The 18495-nt window shown below is 32.3% G+C and overlaps 1 protein-coding gene and 1 long non-coding RNA gene across 2 annotated transcripts in view; both read left to right on the top strand.

The window, feature by feature from the left end:
• LOC306660854 overlaps positions 1-18495 on the top strand; it is a 610682-nt gene that overhangs the window by 374965 nt on the left and 217222 nt on the right. The window lies entirely within an intron of this gene.
• The window catches only part of CPNE8 (copine 8), a 199266-nt gene that overhangs the window by 120790 nt on the left and 59981 nt on the right, over positions 1-18495 (top strand). The window contains exon 11 of the mRNA XM_079139378.1: positions 18375-18450. Within this exon, the coding sequence (XP_078995504.1) occupies positions 18375-18450 (76 nt within the window). The remainder of the gene's footprint in view (positions 1-18374; positions 18451-18495) is intronic.

Raw genomic sequence — 18495 nt, 5'->3', positions numbered from 1 at the left:
GTTTTATCTCCTCATTTCTCATACTTTAAATGAAAATATCTTGAATAATATTGGGGCTTTATTTTCCCAGTGAAACTTCAGGTAGTGAGTGAGTTTTTAGTTTTTAGCTGGCATTTTCTGAGTCTGTTTCACCATTTGCAGTTATCCTAGGTTTTACATTAATGTGTCTATGCTCTTATGATGAAAATTAATTTTTTATGTTTTATTTCATGTCCAAATACTAATAAACTTTTACCTACTACACAGGATTATAAAATTCAAATCAAACAGTGTATCTATACTATTAAAATTTATACTATTTAAATACTTTTGTCTCCTTTAAAATGTTATCCTTCAATTGTGAAATATAAATTAATTTCTAATTCTGGTGTAAGGTAATATTAGAATCCTTAGGACTGAGAAAGACTATTCAAATTAAAACTCTAGTTTACAAAGAGGAGATTAATTCTATTTCATTTTGTCCAATCCTGAATGAGTCATCAATTTCACCACTAATTCTGTCTTTCTTCTCTCAGGTTGAGTCCGTTGTGAGATTTCCAGGGGTGATATTTAAAGATGAGAGCCATGCAATGGGAATAGGGTCCCCCAACCCCTTTACATTGCCAGGGTCAATCTTTTAGGATTTGGGGGTGAACTGGAGAGTCTAGGGTTCATCCATGGAATCAGGGTCAGTAAGAAGCCACACAAGAGGCTGAGCAGTAACTAATTATTAGCAGGTGGGCAGGTAAATACCTTCATATTTTCATATTTACTTTGGCTCTACCAATTAATATTTCTTGAAAGTAAGTCCTAGGCAGTACTCTAATCCCAAATTTGCAGACCTGAAGGATCTTAATCATTTTTGGCTCTTCCTTTCTCTCTATTTTTTTGGGTGGGGTGGGGTACCAGGGTTTAAATTTAGGGGTATTTGATCACTGAGCCAAATTCCCATTCCTATTTTGTAGGACTGGGTCTCACTGAGTTGCTTAGTGCCTCACTTTTGCTGATACTGGCTTTGAACTCTTGATCCTCCTGCCTCAGTCTCCCCAACTGCTGGGATTGCAGGTGTGCACTACCACACTGAGCTTGACCCTTCCTTTCTCTTATCCACAATGTCCAATTAATTGTCAACTCCTGTATCTCTCAGAAATAAGCAATGAATAACAGCATCACCGTCACTAGAAAAAATTAATGATTTTCCAAAAGTTAGTCCTTATTTGTAGTTTTTATAAACTGAAAAGATGAAGTAAATGCAGATGTAAATAAAGATATAAATAGTTGCTACTAGAATTTGCTTTTAAGAATACAATAATTTATACAGCAAGACACTGGAAATGATTTTTTACAAAGTAAACATACTGAAAAGAGAAAAATAGTAAAGAGAGCAGCATAGCAGTAGAAAAAAAATTTATAATACAGCCCAGGGAAAGAGAACATAAATCAAGACTAATGATATCCTGAATTATGCAAATAGAAGAAAAGGAATTTAAAGAGAAAGGACCTTTCAGAATAGGACAAAAATGTTCTAGCAAGCTTTGGAATAAAGGCAAATATGTGAAGCTGAGGTCTTATTAATGTCCTCTGAATGATTTGGATTTTAAGTCAACCTTTCCAAAATAAATCATTTTGTGTCCTCAGGGCCACTATTGCTGAATTAGGGTTAATCTGTCACAGAAAGGGATCTTAAACTGACAAAGTGTTAGCTTTTAGTTTGGTCTATAGATATGATTTAGTATTAAAGTCTGTAGCTCCTTGAATCCAAAATCCTACAGCAACTCAGGTTGAGACCTGTCAGGGAGGTAGGCTATTTGAAGACAGCCAAATTTCTTCTTTTGAATTAGATTAAGAAGAATGAGAAATTAGAAAATAACCAATTTAGCCTTTCATATGATTTGAAATAATTTATATATGATATATAAGATTCAAACTAACCTAAGAATTAATCAAGACTCAATTAGTCAAGACTTGACCGAAATGATTTCCACCTAAATTGGAAGAATACAAAGAAAATAGAAGACAAGAAATTAATTTCCAAATTTAAAGGTCTTTTAAGCAAACAGAGACGGAACTTGTGGGTCCATTTTAAGAATAATCTTTGTAACTCAATTACAGTGTCCTGCAGCAAAGTGTGCAAATCATAAATTCACAGCTTAATGCAGTCTCACAGACTGAACACACCTTGTGATGAGCACCTATATCCACACACAGAGGTTCACCAGCACTTAGAAGCATTCTCCTGCCCCTCTCAGTCACTACCTACCTTCCCCAAAACAGCTACATTCCTGCCTTCTATTACCCTAGCTTAGTGCCGTTTTTGAATTTAATATAGTGCAAGTCTCAGAGTAAGTGCACCTTTATGTCTGACTTTGCTCGACATTGAAAAAACTTTATGAGATTCATTCATGTTGTTCATTGCAGTATCTTTAGTGTGTCTTGCTGGTCAGTAGGCTACCATTAATTAGTTCATGTTTGATGGACCTTTTTTTTATGGTTTTGGATGTTATGATCAGTGCTGCATGAACATATTTGTGTATGTCTCTTGATTGTACTTAGCGAAATTTGATACAGTTGGATATGTATCTGGGACTGGGTCCTGTGTTTAACTTTAGTAGATTCTCACCTACACTTTTCCAAAGTGGTTTGCAAACTTACTTAACAGCCAGCATTGTGTAAGAGTTTTAGTTGCTGTGGTTCCTTGTCAATATTTGGATCCAGTTTAAAATTTTAGCCATTTTTGTAGGCATCTCATTATGCATATCTCACTTTGTATATCCCTGGGGACCAGTCACTAGTAAGGTTGACTACTTTTCTTATGTTTGGGCCATTTGAAGAAATCCATGAATTTAAATATATAAAGCTTTATAGATGAAAATGTGATTAATACATAAAGTCCTAGTATAATAAGGAGAAAATGCCCACGCTCAATTACAAAGAGGCAAAGATTTTATCATCAATAGTGAATCCATAAGAAAAAAATCGAATTTACTAGTAATCAACAGCAAAATAATTTCATACATATAGCTTTATATATAATAAATTACATTTAAATCAAATAACTTTTTTAAACCAGACTAGAAAATATTTTAAAGCACATTATTTGATATTGCTCAGGGGACTTAAGATCGGCATTTTTATACTTTAATAGAATTATAAATGGTAACCAAGTATTTGGAACTGATTTTTTTACATCTGTTAATATCCTTAAAAATACTTCTTTACTTTTCTCTACTACTTGCATTTCTAAAAATCTACAGTAATTCTTAGAAACCTGAAAAGGTTTATGCTAAAAGTATTCAACTCATATATAACAATTTAAGTTAAATTCTGAAACATCCATCAAAAGAATATTATTTATTTATTAATAATATTGCTTTCCAGGGAGGTTTATTAATTTGTGGATATGCTTTTTTAATAGTATTATTATTGAAAATTTTAGAGTACTATTCAATAGAAATAGCATATGAGTCACATTTTTCTGGTAGCCACAATAAAAAAGAAGTAAATATAATTTGGTGAAATTATTTAAAAAATATATTGTACTTAAATTGATGTATCTGAAGTATTATTTTTCAGCATGATTAGTATCAAGATTGCTAGTAGGATTTTTTTTCTTTCATGTATCAAGTCTTTGAAATACAAAATATTTTACATACTTATTGCAAAACTCCATACTGGTTATATTTCAGGTATTCAGTGACTGCACATGGCTAGTTTCTAGTAAATTGGACAGTGTACCTTTATGTGCTGTATCTGGAATGCTTAGAATATGTAAGAAAATACACATCAACCATCAGAAAGTTTATCTCTGGATGCTGGGATGAAAAACACTTTTTACTTCTTTTCTTATACCTTTACATATTCTCAAAAAAAATTGCCATGGGTTCTTAAAATATATTAAGAAAAGAAGGTGTCAACCAAATGTCTAGAAATATCAACATTATAAATAAAAGAGCTTGACATATCAACTCTCCAGTTCCATTATGTGGCGTAGAGAGCTGAATTCCTAATGCAGTTCATAACTCTTTACCTGTGGGATTGAGAGACAGTTAGCTAAGCAAGAAGAGACTACCTCAGGGAGAGAGAGAGAACAATGGAGGATAACTAGCAAATGTCAGAAAATATTCCATCTAGAAACACTGTCCATTGCTATAAATATCGGTAATAGTATTTTAATTGTTAGTAGAGCATATATTGTCTCATTAGAAATCACAGCTTGCTACTTAAAAATAATACCACAGTGGAACAGTAATAGTTCACAACAAAATATACATTACAAAGAACTAGAAGAACAGAGTCTGAAACTTCCCAACACAAAGAAATGATGAGTGTCTGAGAGGGAAATGGCTGATTATTCTATTTTAATTATTGTACATTGCATAAATACATTAAATTATCTCACTGTGTACCATAAATATATACAATTATTACATGTAATAGTTTTTAAAAATTCAAAATAAATTCAGAAAATCTGGTTGCTTCTGAAAAGCTTGGGAAGATCAGGTGAATAGAATCCTATACTGTACAGATTGAAGTGAGGAGTGAAATGTGAATGATGTGTCAAGTTAAACTGGCAAGCAAAGCACCCATTTCTATAGTTTCCAGTTTCTCTTTATAGAAACTGCATCTTAAGTTTTTATTTTCTCATTCATTTAATTAATATGTGTTGCACTTCCATCTTATTAGTTCAGGAGACAGAAAACATCTAAATCATATGCAAATTCATTCCATATTTTCAATATGTAAGATTCTAGGTCCTGTGTTAAAGTTGAGCAGTAACAAAAAGGAAGCTTTTAATTGCACTTTATTCTTCATAAGAATTAATATAATGACTGATTTACTGCTGATGATTTTGATTCAAGTTCCTGGTTGTGTCTCCAGGGGTTCATAGTTATTGCCCTTAAAATGAAAATCTCTCTGTTATATTCAAAACCCTGGAGAATGATTTCTTGTAATGATGTGTTCTCCAAAGAACAATCTCCTGATGAAGGAAAGCGGTGATCTCAATACCATACTGAGAGACTGACACTGTGTCAACAAGATATTCAGTTACTCAATTTTGAAGTATCTCAGCATTGTTCATTTTCATCATTTTTGTTATCTTTTAGCATCCTTTGGACTTACAATTTGTAACTTGTAAAAAATTCATCTAAAAAGTTTAATTACAACACACATGAGTAATATACTAAAGTTTCTAAAGAAAAAGGATAAAACCTTACCTCTTTTTTCTTATGGCAATCTTTTTGGACAACCAAGTTACTGAATGAAATATTTCATTGATTAACATATTTCTGACTTCAGGTCATCTTACCAGCTGCTTCCCAAAGGATTTTTTGATACATATTCAAAGGTTTTCCCCTGGGCTCATATTGAAGAGTATTTTGCATATCTCTGAAATGACCTTAAATGACATCGCCACCCTATGAAACATAAAACATTGACCCTTTTCTGTAGTCAGGAGCAAATCATTGAAATCATCTCCCTACTTGCCAGAGATGTATATTGCAGACCATTGGCAGTGGTGGTTTCAACCGGAGGTGCACATGAGAATCACCTGGAGAGCTTGTTTTAAACTGTTGCCCATTGAGACAGTCTCAGTAGGTTCAGGATATAGTCTTAAGTGTGAGTTGTTTGAGAAGAACTCTGAGTCATTGTGATTCAGATTTGGGCTGAAAGCTATTTTAGAAACTTACTCTGGAATTGAATAATTAAAAAATCTCAGTCTATGAGGCTGAAATTTTTTCTGAGATTAGGAACAGAAATATGTTAATATGAAGAATATGTTAAAATGAATAAATGTTTTTTGAGCATCTATTAAAAACAATTTGCTTTATTAGTTACTGCACAGGAATTAAAAATTATTGACATACATACAGTCCATACAATGAAGAAGGTTGTAGTCCTACAGTGTACAGTACAACCTCTGCAGCAAAACACTAGAAAAAGCATGAATGTCTCATGATAGGACTATATCATAAAATGATGCTGAATTTCAGAAAAAGATAAGTTCACATCTGAGTGGCAGTGCTTCAGATAAATTTGTGGTAAATTGATATGTGATTTATCTGAAAGCAGATTAGGAATTAAAGAAAGAAGGAATGTTGTGAAACCAATGAGTAGAAGGTATTGTTTTGTCTATGTTTGTGTGTGGATAGGTTATCATATATTAGAAAGAACTAATGAGAAATACAGACATAAAAAGTAAGGTAAGATCATATAATGAGAGAACTCTAGTTACAGATGAGATTATATAATGAATCTCATTGGACTATTTGGAGCTCTTGAGATTTTGATCCTCAACTGGGGACATTTTAACATGATCAAAGCTATAGGAAAATATCTGTGGAAGCACAGGAGAAACAGAAGTACAAAGACTATTTGGGAGGTTTATGGAAATTATTGGGATAGCAATAATAACCTCTTAGGTTGGTAGCAAAGACAACTAAAACAGTATTAAATTCATTGTCCGGTACAGCATCTGCATTACACTCCAATTATGCATATAGTTTGAAATTTCCAAAGTGCTTTTACACACACTTTCTCATTTGAGAAAGGCAAGAATGGATACTTGGGCTAGTGTTAATGGGTTGGAATCTATGGGTTTATAAACTGGATGATTTCAGTTGGAGTCTGAAATAAAACAAAATTTTTGGATTCCAATATAGATGATGAAAGAAAAAAAAGTGCTTTATTAATGGAAATAGGGGAATAACAAGTTGCTAACATGTCAGTTTTAGAAGTGGATATGATGAACTTGGGCTTCAATTTGATGGATTTAGAATTCCTATTTAGCTTTTGCTTAGTCTTGATAAAGAGACCTCCCCTAAATAAATCTGGTACATGGTTGCAACACAGATGATGTAGAACTCATGCTCACCTCCTGCTGGGAAAACAGAAAAAGTCAGTACTTAGCAACTGGATTCTACTCTGCTTTTTAACACAATACTCTTCCTAAAAGTTGCAGATATTTGTGAGGCCCAGCTATGTTTCACCCTGGTTCTCTGTTCTAAGATTATTTGGCTAAAGATTTTGCCATTCACTGTATCTCCTTTACTTGATTTTTCATTCTACCTCCTCTTTTTAAAAATTTATAGCACAGTAAAGTTGTATGTCAGGCTATTAGAGATTAGGGAAATGGATGGAAACTGAAATATAAATTAAAGCTATAAATTGAAGAATGTTCTACTTAAATGATGTATTTGAAACAATAGACATATTGATTATTTGGAGTTTGGGGAGAAAAATCAATGGAGCAGGTCAAAGAGGTCTTACAAGTTAAATTTCTGGATGTGATGAAGACTTTCATATAGTAATGATGCTTTTCCTTCATACAGTAGAGTAATTATTGGTATGTAATGGTCACCTACTGTTTTCTCTGTCAGTCTAAAACATCAGAGCAAATTTGTGAGATTTTGCATTATACTCACATTATATAGCTGTGTAATATTTGTGAATCATCTGTATTTTATTTTATTTTATTTTTGGTACTGGGAGATTGAACCCAAGGGCACTCTACCACTGAGCTATATCCTCAGCCCTATTTTGTATTTTATGTAGAGATAGTCTTACTGAGTGGTTAGTGCCTCAGCCTCCGGAGCCACAGGGATTACAGGCATGTGCCACCTTGGCCAGCTACCTGTATTTTAAATATACATAAAAAAAGCATAGCAACAACCAAGTCCTGGAAAAACTAGTTTGCCAAAATTTAATAATGAGAGGCTTACTGCAGACATGAATTTGCTGAATACCTTTGCCTTGTAATAATTGGTAATATTCCATTGGAATTGGCAAGAGAGGGGGAAAAAAAAGAAAGAGAATGATTATGAGTGGGAGAGATACTATTATGGTATAGTCTTTAAGTTATATAGAATGATTTCACAGACTAGCTTATTGATCCAATTTTGTGACTATTTGTTATAGAACTTTAAATTTAATTTTATATTCCAAGTAATTTTATATCTTCTTAATTGAAAAATATTCCAGCAAAGAATATTATTCTTCTTAGATATGAAGATGAAGACTCAGAAGTGGAAATGACTTGTCCATTTTACATGACTATTAAGGCAGTCAGTGGCTTGCAAAGCAAAATACTGTTTATATACTAGATTTCACTGTCCTAAGCACTGTGTCTGTTTCCCACCACCCTGTGCTTTTTAGTGTAGGAAAATTAGAACGTGACTTATGGAGGTCCAGAATCACTCCTTGGAAATTCAAGTTCCTAATCTTTGGCATTTGGTGATAACTATGGTAGGCATATCCTGAGACAACAACAAACAAAAACATGTTTTAACCATGGATTTGTTTTGTAGTCCAAGCATGCTTGGGAGGGAGAATTTGATAGCTGTTGATGTGGGCTAAAACTAAGACATACTTGGATTATTGTCACTACCGGTGAAAATTTAGCTTTTATAAATATTGACATGCATTTGAGTGCTGGGTTTATGTATTTAAAAAAAAAAAATTGTCTGGATGACTGGCATCTGACTCCCTGTTATGGGTAAAGGCCAAACATCTGAAATGCCATTTTATGTCTTAAGATCTGGTTTGCTGTATTCCTTCACCAAACATTTCTGCTCAGTGTTTGAATTTTAAGCTCTGGAGTTCTACTACAATATTCTTAGTTCCAGCCTGTGTGTGAGCGTAATTTTGGATATTCATTGTTTTAAATTGTGTATACACATGCAATTTAAGGAAGAAAACAAAGACTTCTAGACAGTTCTATGTGAGATTTAAATTATCTAAGTAACTGCCTCAGTTATCCACATTTTTGCAAATGGAAGTAATTTTTTTGTGTGTATAAGATACTTCAAAATATTGGAATCATTTCTGCATTTTAGTTGAAACCAAATAATAAAGTCCACATTAAGACTGATGTTACTAAAAATTAGGACATTTTAATATTAAATGAATAAACTTAAAATGAGCATCATTTGTGTTTTACTGAATTTGATGTCTCAGATATCATCTGAGAGTGGAAGTCATTCTCTTGCTTCTTTATTAACCATCCTCTATGTATATTTAAACATTTAATATAATTATTTGACATTAATATTCAATTAGAGGAAGTATTCAGTAATTGCTTTCTGATTAATAAATAATGCCTTAAAAGAATTTGAGATTTTTATCATCATTTTTTCTGTGACATATTTATGATATAATGTTCTTTAAAGATATCAAAATCATCTCAGGCTTTCTGGTAAATTATATATTTAGTTAAGTATACATAGAATTGTTATCATTGTGAATACAGTGCTAAGAGTAGTAAAGAATTATTCAGACCACTTCTTCAGAAGCCAAATATTCTAAATTTCTATCATGATTCACACATGAAATAAAACATAAACATGAAGGGATGAGTTTTCATAAATTGTACTATTTGTGTTGTTGATCTTCCTAATGTTCTGTGTCTAACTCTAGCATAGAGATTTAACTTCTTAACTTATAGTGCTTGAACTAGCATTTGTGTTTACATGGACCAAGATTAACATACAAAAGGAAAAAATTTCTGATGTGCGTATTTTTCTTTGCTTATGTCTTTTAAAGTGAATTCAAAACTGGAATTTTATTTGTCTAGAGAAAATATATATTTATATTTGAAGTTTCACATTCATGATGCCTCCTTGAAAATGCTACTATATTAACAGTTCCTTAATACTTTATTTTCCTAAAGATACAGAATAAGATATTTAATGTTTAAGAAGAATCTGCCATATCTACTATATCAAGTTTAGATGACATATGAATTCTTAATGTATTAGAATATAGTCCTAAGAAATCAAATCATTAGAACACATGCATTATAAATTTTCAATTTAATCTCTAAAATAAATTTCAACATATATTGAGGTTAGGGCTGCATTTATAACCATTTTCTAAGATAACACCATTTTTCAAAAAACTTAAGAAAACTTTTGCTGTTCCCTAGTTAATCATCTTAACTTTTTTGTTTTGGAGTAAAAATATATTTTATGGTTTTGAGGGGTTAAGAAAAATTACTGGAAAGCCTAATGATTTCAGATTCAGTAGAAGACAAAGAGACGTCCAATAGCTAGACATTATTTTTATTGGGTTGCATGTATATTTTGTTTATATCTGCCAGAAAATTCTGAGATTTTTATAATGTTTAAATACAAATTCCCTTCCTGCTATTACTAAAAAGGAAGAGTTTCCTCATATAGATATTATCCAGTCTCAGCAACCTGAACACTATTAGGCTTATTATTTTTAATTCTTAGATTTATATCTCAAGGGAACTCAGTGTTCTGAAATTTGGTTCAAAAATCTCATGGAGCCTCATTTATTGAAATGATATGTAATTTTTTCAACTGTATAACAAAAAATCTTTTGTAAATTGAGCTTTATGTCTTCCAAATTTAAATACTTTGAGGATATTTATATTGTTAAAACCATATTTATGAAAGCAATAGCACCCAAACCACACATTAGGAATTGTACCCTAAAATATCTAACAAGTTAGTTTCCCTGTAAGTAGGTTAAGAAAGTAATTTTCATTTTGAGATGTGAAAATATTTTTGGGTCCTGGTTTAATTGAATATTGTTAATAATTCCAAGAGAACTTTATTCAGTTACAATAAGTAGTTATTATATTTATGTTAATATAAAAATAAATACACTATCCCTTCCTGGCTGAAAATTTTTTAAAATCTGAATGATTTGACCTGCCCGGTGAAATCTGTGTCCAAGATTATAGTATGCTGTGTCAACTCTCAATATGAAATTTCCCCAAAGTGGGATGATTTCTTTCTAAAATTAATAATACACATTTTACTAAAAATTCCTTGTTAATAGAGCACAAAATTAAATTTATATTTGTGAATTTTTTCATTTGAGTTGACTAGTCTAGGCAACTTGGTGGGACCTGAGATAACTGATTTGAGGACTTGAATTATCTGAATTGTCTATACATATAGGAACAACTCCCATTGCTTTGTACTGGGCAGACATACCATTTTGGGGGAATGTGAGCCTTTTAAACCTAAGTCCTTGACACAGATAAAAGGCTATTCTCCAAAATACATTTTCTCCCATAAGTTTGAAAGAATTTCAGTAGAAAATTTAATCTCTTCTTTGTGACTTAACCCTCTGCAGCTGATCCCTGTTGCCCTTTTGAGTCCCTCAGTCTCTGGAAGATAATGGAAAGTATGGATACCTGTAGGCAGAGGGAGTAGGGTAACTGGTAGCTCTACAAGCCAGCAGGGTGAGGGAGCTAGAACATTTATGAAATCTGTGGGTAGCTCTGTCAAGGGTGGTGGCTGGGAAGTGGTGTCCCAAGGTAGAGTGGAGAGAATAAGCCAGAGGAAAAGAAGAGGCTGTTCACCACTGAAAGACCCTCCGCCTGGGTGGGAGAGGACTGTAGTGTACAACTTGATAAGTTTTGCTACTCGTTACTGAGAGTTTTCATGTTATATAAATGTGGGGGTGTGTGTATGTGTAAGAGAGAGAGGGGAGTGTGTCTCTCTTGATAGACTTTTTTCCATTGTGCTTCATTATCAAAATATGAATCTTGTTGGCTTGAGAAATTGTGGATTCCTTGTATTCTAGGGTTAATTACTGTGAAAACACAAGATAAATTGAGACAATACCATTACCACCTAATCACATACAGTAGCACCTAATTGCATATAGTAGTAAAGACTGACAAAGAAAAGATAAAACTAGCAATATAATATCAAATGCAGAGAGATGATGAGATTTAGCCTTATCTATGAACTCAGGTTAATTCGAGTATAAAAAGAAAAAAATAAGTATTAATCTGTATTCACCACTGGCTCAAAAACATTCAAGTATGAATGAGTAATAAAATATGCATAGCTAAATTGCATTTTTTAAAATTATGAATTGAATATATGCTTTTATAACTGAAGTATATATGTCTGCATATTTATTTATTCTTGAGTAAATGTATCACTTACTGATATTATAGGAAAGGAAGTACAATTGAAACTGAATTACATTTATGTGGTCATTGAACAATGACAACAATAGCAAAACCAAACAAGAATGGAGGCTTAGTAAGCCCAATTTTTGTTTCATTTTCAGTCATTTGGTCATCATTAAATTTGTCATCATTTTACATTAATTCCACTTCTGCTTTTTTTTGACTATTATAATAAGAGTATTATCAGTTCCTACTAGTTTTAAAAACACCACTCGTCTGATAGTTTAAACTTTTGAAACAGCATAGTAAATCACGTAGACTTTCTTTTCTATAAGTTAATATTCAAGCTAAACACTAGAATTCAAACATTGAAATTGCGGAGAAAAATTGTGCAAGATGAATGTCATAATAAATATTTTAAAATCCATGAAATGGGAAAAGATTTTAACTTCAGACATATCTCAGTAACTTTCTAATTCATAGAACCTTAGATAAATATTTGTAGATTCTGACTGGTTGAAGAAACTCCATCCTAACTTCTATTGGATTAAATTACATTTGTGAAGTTAAAGCTAGGTTAAAGTATTTTATTTCAGGGAGTTTTGGTCCTAAATATAATGTGCTTTTTATTTGGTCAGGAAAATTTTAATTTGAGCAGGAAGCTTTTGCCTAACAATGGTTTAGTGCACTGAGCTTATTAGAGGCAATAGGAAAAAGAACTAAAAATAATAGTATTTAAAAGTTCCACTTTATGTGTAAATTTAAGTTATATCTAATAGATTCACATGCAATTACAATAATTCAACATTATAAGCAGATTTTATAATTATTTCTATATGCTCTTTCTTTTAGAAGATAAGAAAAACTATCCAAACATATAATAATGGCTCAAATGTGATAACTTATTACATAGAACATTTCCTTAATTATGGAATATATCATTTTCTATACCAGTGGAAACGATATCAAAAATATTCATCTTAGAAAATGTGGTTTGTCCAAGTGTTTGTGTGGACATAATAAATAAATGAAAATCAAATTTATAAATAAAATATTCAATAATCATAATAGGTAAAATATAAGTATTAAAATTTATGATTATGTAGATATTATAATTATATATATGAACCCCAAAGGACAAATATATGTTACATTTAATTTACACTTATTTTATATATGTATAAAATATAGCTTTAAAAACATTTCATCTATATTAGAATTGGATTAAAAAGCAGGTGTGGATAACACTGATAAAATTAGTCTAGTTCTTCTGCTGAAATCCTAATATAAGAAAGTGATTATGCATTTCCCTCCGCAGTCCCTAACATACTCTTGTAATCTACGGGAAGCTCAGAGAAGATGCATACCTCCTGAAATCACTTAAAATTTCCATAAAGCTGGGGATAAATAATGACTTGTACACTCAATACGTTCATCTGTATTATATACAAGTAATTCCTGCTAATAAGAACACAAGTTATGAAGAAAAATTTAGCTTTTTCAGGGTATGCTTATAATCTGTATTTATTGGGGCAGTTAATTAGAAATCATGCTAATTCTGCAAACTAAGAAACAGACCAACTCATAATCTAGGAATACTTAAAAGTCACATTTCTAGATTTTTTTAGGAAACTAAATTCTCCATCAGAATTTCAGGAAATTATAAAAAAAAAAAAAAAAGACTTGCCTTTGTTAAAGTGTTTAAATACAACTTCTTTTAAAAAGAATCAGAGAAGGCTGATGTTATCTTGTAAAAACATTTGTAAATACTGAAGAATGTGTAAAAGACAGAGTTATGACTAGAAGAAAAGCAGAATATTTCAAATTCAGAGAAAACAGATAAATTATTATCCGAACTTATAAACACAACTTTTTATGGCGATCATGGGCAGCTTCCATTCACATGGTGCCTTAGTAATGGAACTAATGCTTCCTTTCCAGTCACCTATGGAAGATAACCGAACCCTCCTTCTATGAAACAAGTTTAACCAGTGAGAATGTCTGCAGCATTGAACTAGGGTCAACGTAACTATCCTTCATTTAAAAAGAGTTGTTATTTCCATAACTGCTCAGCTTTCAAACCCCTGCTATTTTCAAACACCTCCCTGTCTTGATGGGAACAGGTTAGGCAAGACAGGGAAACATGGGGAATCACTGCACTGAAGTACAAATGGAGGAAACACAAATTCAGACTGTTTTTCCCATAAGGAAGATCAGTCATGTCAATCTTTGTGCCCAAATCTTTTTAATACCCAAATTAAGAAAATTGTCTTTCATTTAAAATTTGCTTACAGATCTTTACTTGAGATATCCTTCGGTATACTCCCAAAACATATCACATTGTGGTATACTCCAAAGAAGAATGCCTCATGAATGAAGGACTCTTGCATCAGAACAGTACAAGCCACATGTGTTTTAAAGTCCAAAATATCATAATCCTCCACATATCAATTCACAAGCATAATCCACCTTCATAAATGACTTCCATTAAAGCTTCTTTATTGACTACAATTATATGTGTCTGAAACTATATTCTTAATAATTAAGATATATTTCTAGCATGCCCTTTAAAAATTGAACACTGCTGAATGAATCAAATTAATTCTCTGGGTTTAGTTTTGAAATAGTAAAAAGGCATTGCCTCGAATTTTTAGGTGAAGACACAAGGACCCTGAAGTTGACAGACTAGCTCAAAACTGCATCATGGTAGAGAAAACGATGAGATGGATTTAGTACATAGTTTCAATGTGTCCGTTCTGTGCAAAACTATTAAATTGCATACAGGAAAATAAATATGCAGTTCATCAGAAGTGACAGCAAAAGGCATTATTCTCCAGTTATTCTTTTCCTTTAGTGTGATTATGCAGGTGTGTCTCTTTGGGGAAATAGTAGTCATCTGCATTACTCAGAGTTGTTTTTAGGAGGTAAGATTATAATGATTAATGTGATTGACACTTATGTCATTCTTTTGGACTGCATTTGAATGATGTGAAGTAAAATGGTTAATATTCCTGGAAAAGTAAGATGGCAGCATGAATGAAATCATCCTGAGTTCTGTGACATTCGGCAGTGCCTGTTGTTTGCCAGGCTCTGAAATTGATACTGGGAAGACTGAGGTGGATTTGTCACCTTTCTCACCTTCAAGTGTGTTGCAGGCAGAGAGGGGAAATATATAAACAGACGTGTAATACAATGTAGTGCATGTGATGATGGAGAAATACTGGGTGTTTTGTTTTGGTTTCTTGGTTTTTGTTATTGGGTTTGAGAATAAAGAACCCTGGCATGAAGCGGGAAAGGCTTCTCAGAGGAGATAATAACTAATCTGTAGAGTAAAAGATAAAGGAAGAATGTGCTCATTGTCAGGGAGAATGAAAGAGCTTGTGTGCAGGGTCTGTCTTACAGGTTTCAGGTATAAATGTGACTGTACAGCATACGATTTTATCAACTATTAATGGAGCATAGGTAGGATTGTAATATACAGAGATTTTATTCAATACTTTGATCTCTTTACTAGAGGCTCTCTAGAGCCAAATTAGTAGCTATGGTCAAAATCACTTTGCTCTAAATATCTCTTTAATATGTTCCCTTGGACCTTAAATAATATATACACATATGAAAACTATGAAAGAAATAGACACATAAACAGACACAAACCAAATAAATGGCCCTATACTAAACTTTATTGTGTAAATGCAGTCAGAGAGCTTGGGACTCATAACATAAAATAATTATTTGAGTTACAATTAAATTAACAGGAAATAGCAAAACAGTATTATTGAATCACAAGGAAATTGTTGGTTATGATTTATTATCAGAGTACTTCCCTTGCTATTTCTCTATGTAGTGAGAAATGTTTCAGTATTGTATAGTATTGAACATCATGAACAGATAAAAGTGTTAAAGCAACTTCATTTTCTTTCTTTTAATCTTAGTAGTATCTAAGTATTATTGATAAGGAATAAGATAATTATGGGCATAAATCAGTAAAACCATCTTAAATATTCTCTTTAAACTACTTGCCTTTGATTTAATGTACAATATTTGAAGTTGGACAGGTTACAAAGGATGGAGAATATAAAAATATGCATGTTTCAAAGAGGTCTTTAACAAAATTGACCTGAGAATCTACCACTTATTCACCCAGATTTATTCTTCAGATTTTTTTCTTGAGACAAAGCCCTTACTTCTAGGGTTGGCTGTTGTACTGTTCACTCACTGCCTTATGTTTGTGACCTTTTGCAAATCTTTACTGCTTTTTCATTTCTGTGGATGCAGAATGGATGTAATGCTCTATTTTTTTCTCATTGAAATGTTGTCTTAGAGGCTGAAATACAATTTGGGACTCAATACACTTTCTCTTCTATAATTTAAGGATAGCATTGCATTCATATTACATGCAAATTCAGAGTTTTATTCAAAATAATAATTTTGAACAAGATTCAGAATGGCGGACTAATATTTTTTCATTGTTTCATTTATATATGCCCTATTCTATTCTAAAAGGATCCATGGCAGCTTATAGAAATGTTTATAATAAATAATCTATATAAAGATACTGAAGCAAAGGGGTAATAAGGGTAAGAAATATGAAAAATCTGCAGAAGACATAATGTATTGGAGATAGACCACAAGATGACTCTAAGCTCTCTAGCAAGTAATGCAGAGGAGAAAACTCTCCATTTCATGAATAGGGGTCTTTCAGAATAGAAAATCCATCTCAGCAACACAGAAACACAGATTTTTAGCATTGAGACCCAACAGATTGTACCCTGTTGTTCAAAACTCCATGAAGAATAACCAGTTTAACAAGAACAAAACAGAACCAGATGTCAAAGATCTGCTTCTAAGAAAGTTCCATGACTTCCACATGGACATATCAAAGTGCAGTTTGGTCATTTCACACTTTCAACTGTCAGACTGTCTGTACCCAGATGGATGCATTACCTGTCATAGAAATGATAGCCTAATTGCATTTACATGAGACCAGTAAATATGGCTTCTGTCTAACAAGTTTTGGATGAGTATCTAGTGGTAGAAATTTAATGTTAACAATTAAGAGCTGAACATTGGAACAGTTAACCAAACACAGATACGATTAGTGCAATCAGATAACTACTCTCAGGCCTTAAATGATCCAGACATTTTTAGGGTCCCTGTATTAGGTTGCCCCCACTGCTGTGGTGAGCTCTGGTTATATAAGACTTCTTCACACCTATCAACATCAAAGTGTTGTGTTTGAAGTGCTTCAATAGAACCTTTTATCTCAGTGGTTACTTAAGACATCTGAAACCTGCATAGCAATAGGGAGGATGGGTTCTAAACAGACCCTCCCTATCTCAAGAGTTTTAGGATTTCAGTGAAAGAAACCCTGGGTGTGAGCTTGTGCTTCTGAAGATCAAAAAGAATCATTTCATTTATGCTGATTAAATCTACATTACCAGATTTTACAAGAAATTTAATAACACTCATGGACTGTGTAATACTATAAAGTACTGTTCTATAATTATCCCTAACTTGCAAGAGTGAATTCTAGTGGTTTGGGTTTATCAATGCAAATATTTCAGTCTTTAGTCCCCCCCCCCCCCCAGACACTCTCTCTCTCTCTCTCTCTCTCTCTCTCTCTCTCTCTCTCTCTCTCTCTCTTCTACCCTCCCTCCCTCTCTTTAACATTTTCATATTTGTAAATCTGCCTCTGAATTTTAAATCTACAAGAGGTCAAGGTGATACTAGTGCAAAGAGGAATGCCCCATGTAAAGTGTTGTGACACATGTCTAAAATATTTTAGATAATGAAGAACTAGGGAAGCTAGATATCAAAATGAATTGTCTCAATTTCTTATGACAAAAACTTTGCTAAAATTAATAGCATCTAATTATTTTGGTTAGTTAAACACAATTGTAAGTTACTGTTACTGGTCAATGTCAGGTCTACTGAAGGTTCATGACTTCTAGGTGAAGCCTATTAACACATGAGGGTTTGCAGGACAGTCTATTCATATGGCAATGAACACTTTTTCATTTGAAAAATGAATGAACCAAGCTTTAAATTCTATGATAAAAATAACTACTGTGGCATCTCTTATACTGTTATAATACTTTAACTCCTATAATGTCATCTTCTTCCTCTGGCATGTTACATTTCTCCATTGTATTAACTATCAGCATTTTGCATTAATTTCTTACTAGTGTGTTTCCAACAGTGAAATAATTATTTGGATAACATATATGCCATGCTTTTGAGTTAAGAGTTATTTAAACTAACATACCTATTTGAAATAATTTTGTGAATAAGCCAAATATTTGAATATTAATAAAATGTAATTGTTAAATTTTGGACTAATGAATAATAAAATTGTTAGTTTCTTAAAGTATTTTATGTTCATAAGGTAGCAAGCTTAGCTTTTTTCATATTGATTAAATTATACATTTCTAAAAGACTTTAAAATATAATTCACAAATATATGAAGCTAATATTATGTATTTTTTCTTCTTAATTTTAGTCATGATTTCATTGGAGAATTTACAACAAGCTATAGGGAACTTTCAAGAGGGCAATCACAGTTCAATGTATATGAGGTAAGAGACACTTTATTTTACTACTGTTTCTACAGTAAGTAAATA

The sequence above is a fragment of the Sciurus vulgaris genome, assembly GCF_902686455.1.
Source record: "Sciurus vulgaris genome assembly, chromosome: 5".
In the NCBI taxonomy this organism is placed as follows: Eukaryota; Metazoa; Chordata; class Mammalia; order Rodentia; family Sciuridae; genus Sciurus; species Sciurus vulgaris.
This window is presented reverse-complemented; position numbering and strand designations above follow the sequence as displayed.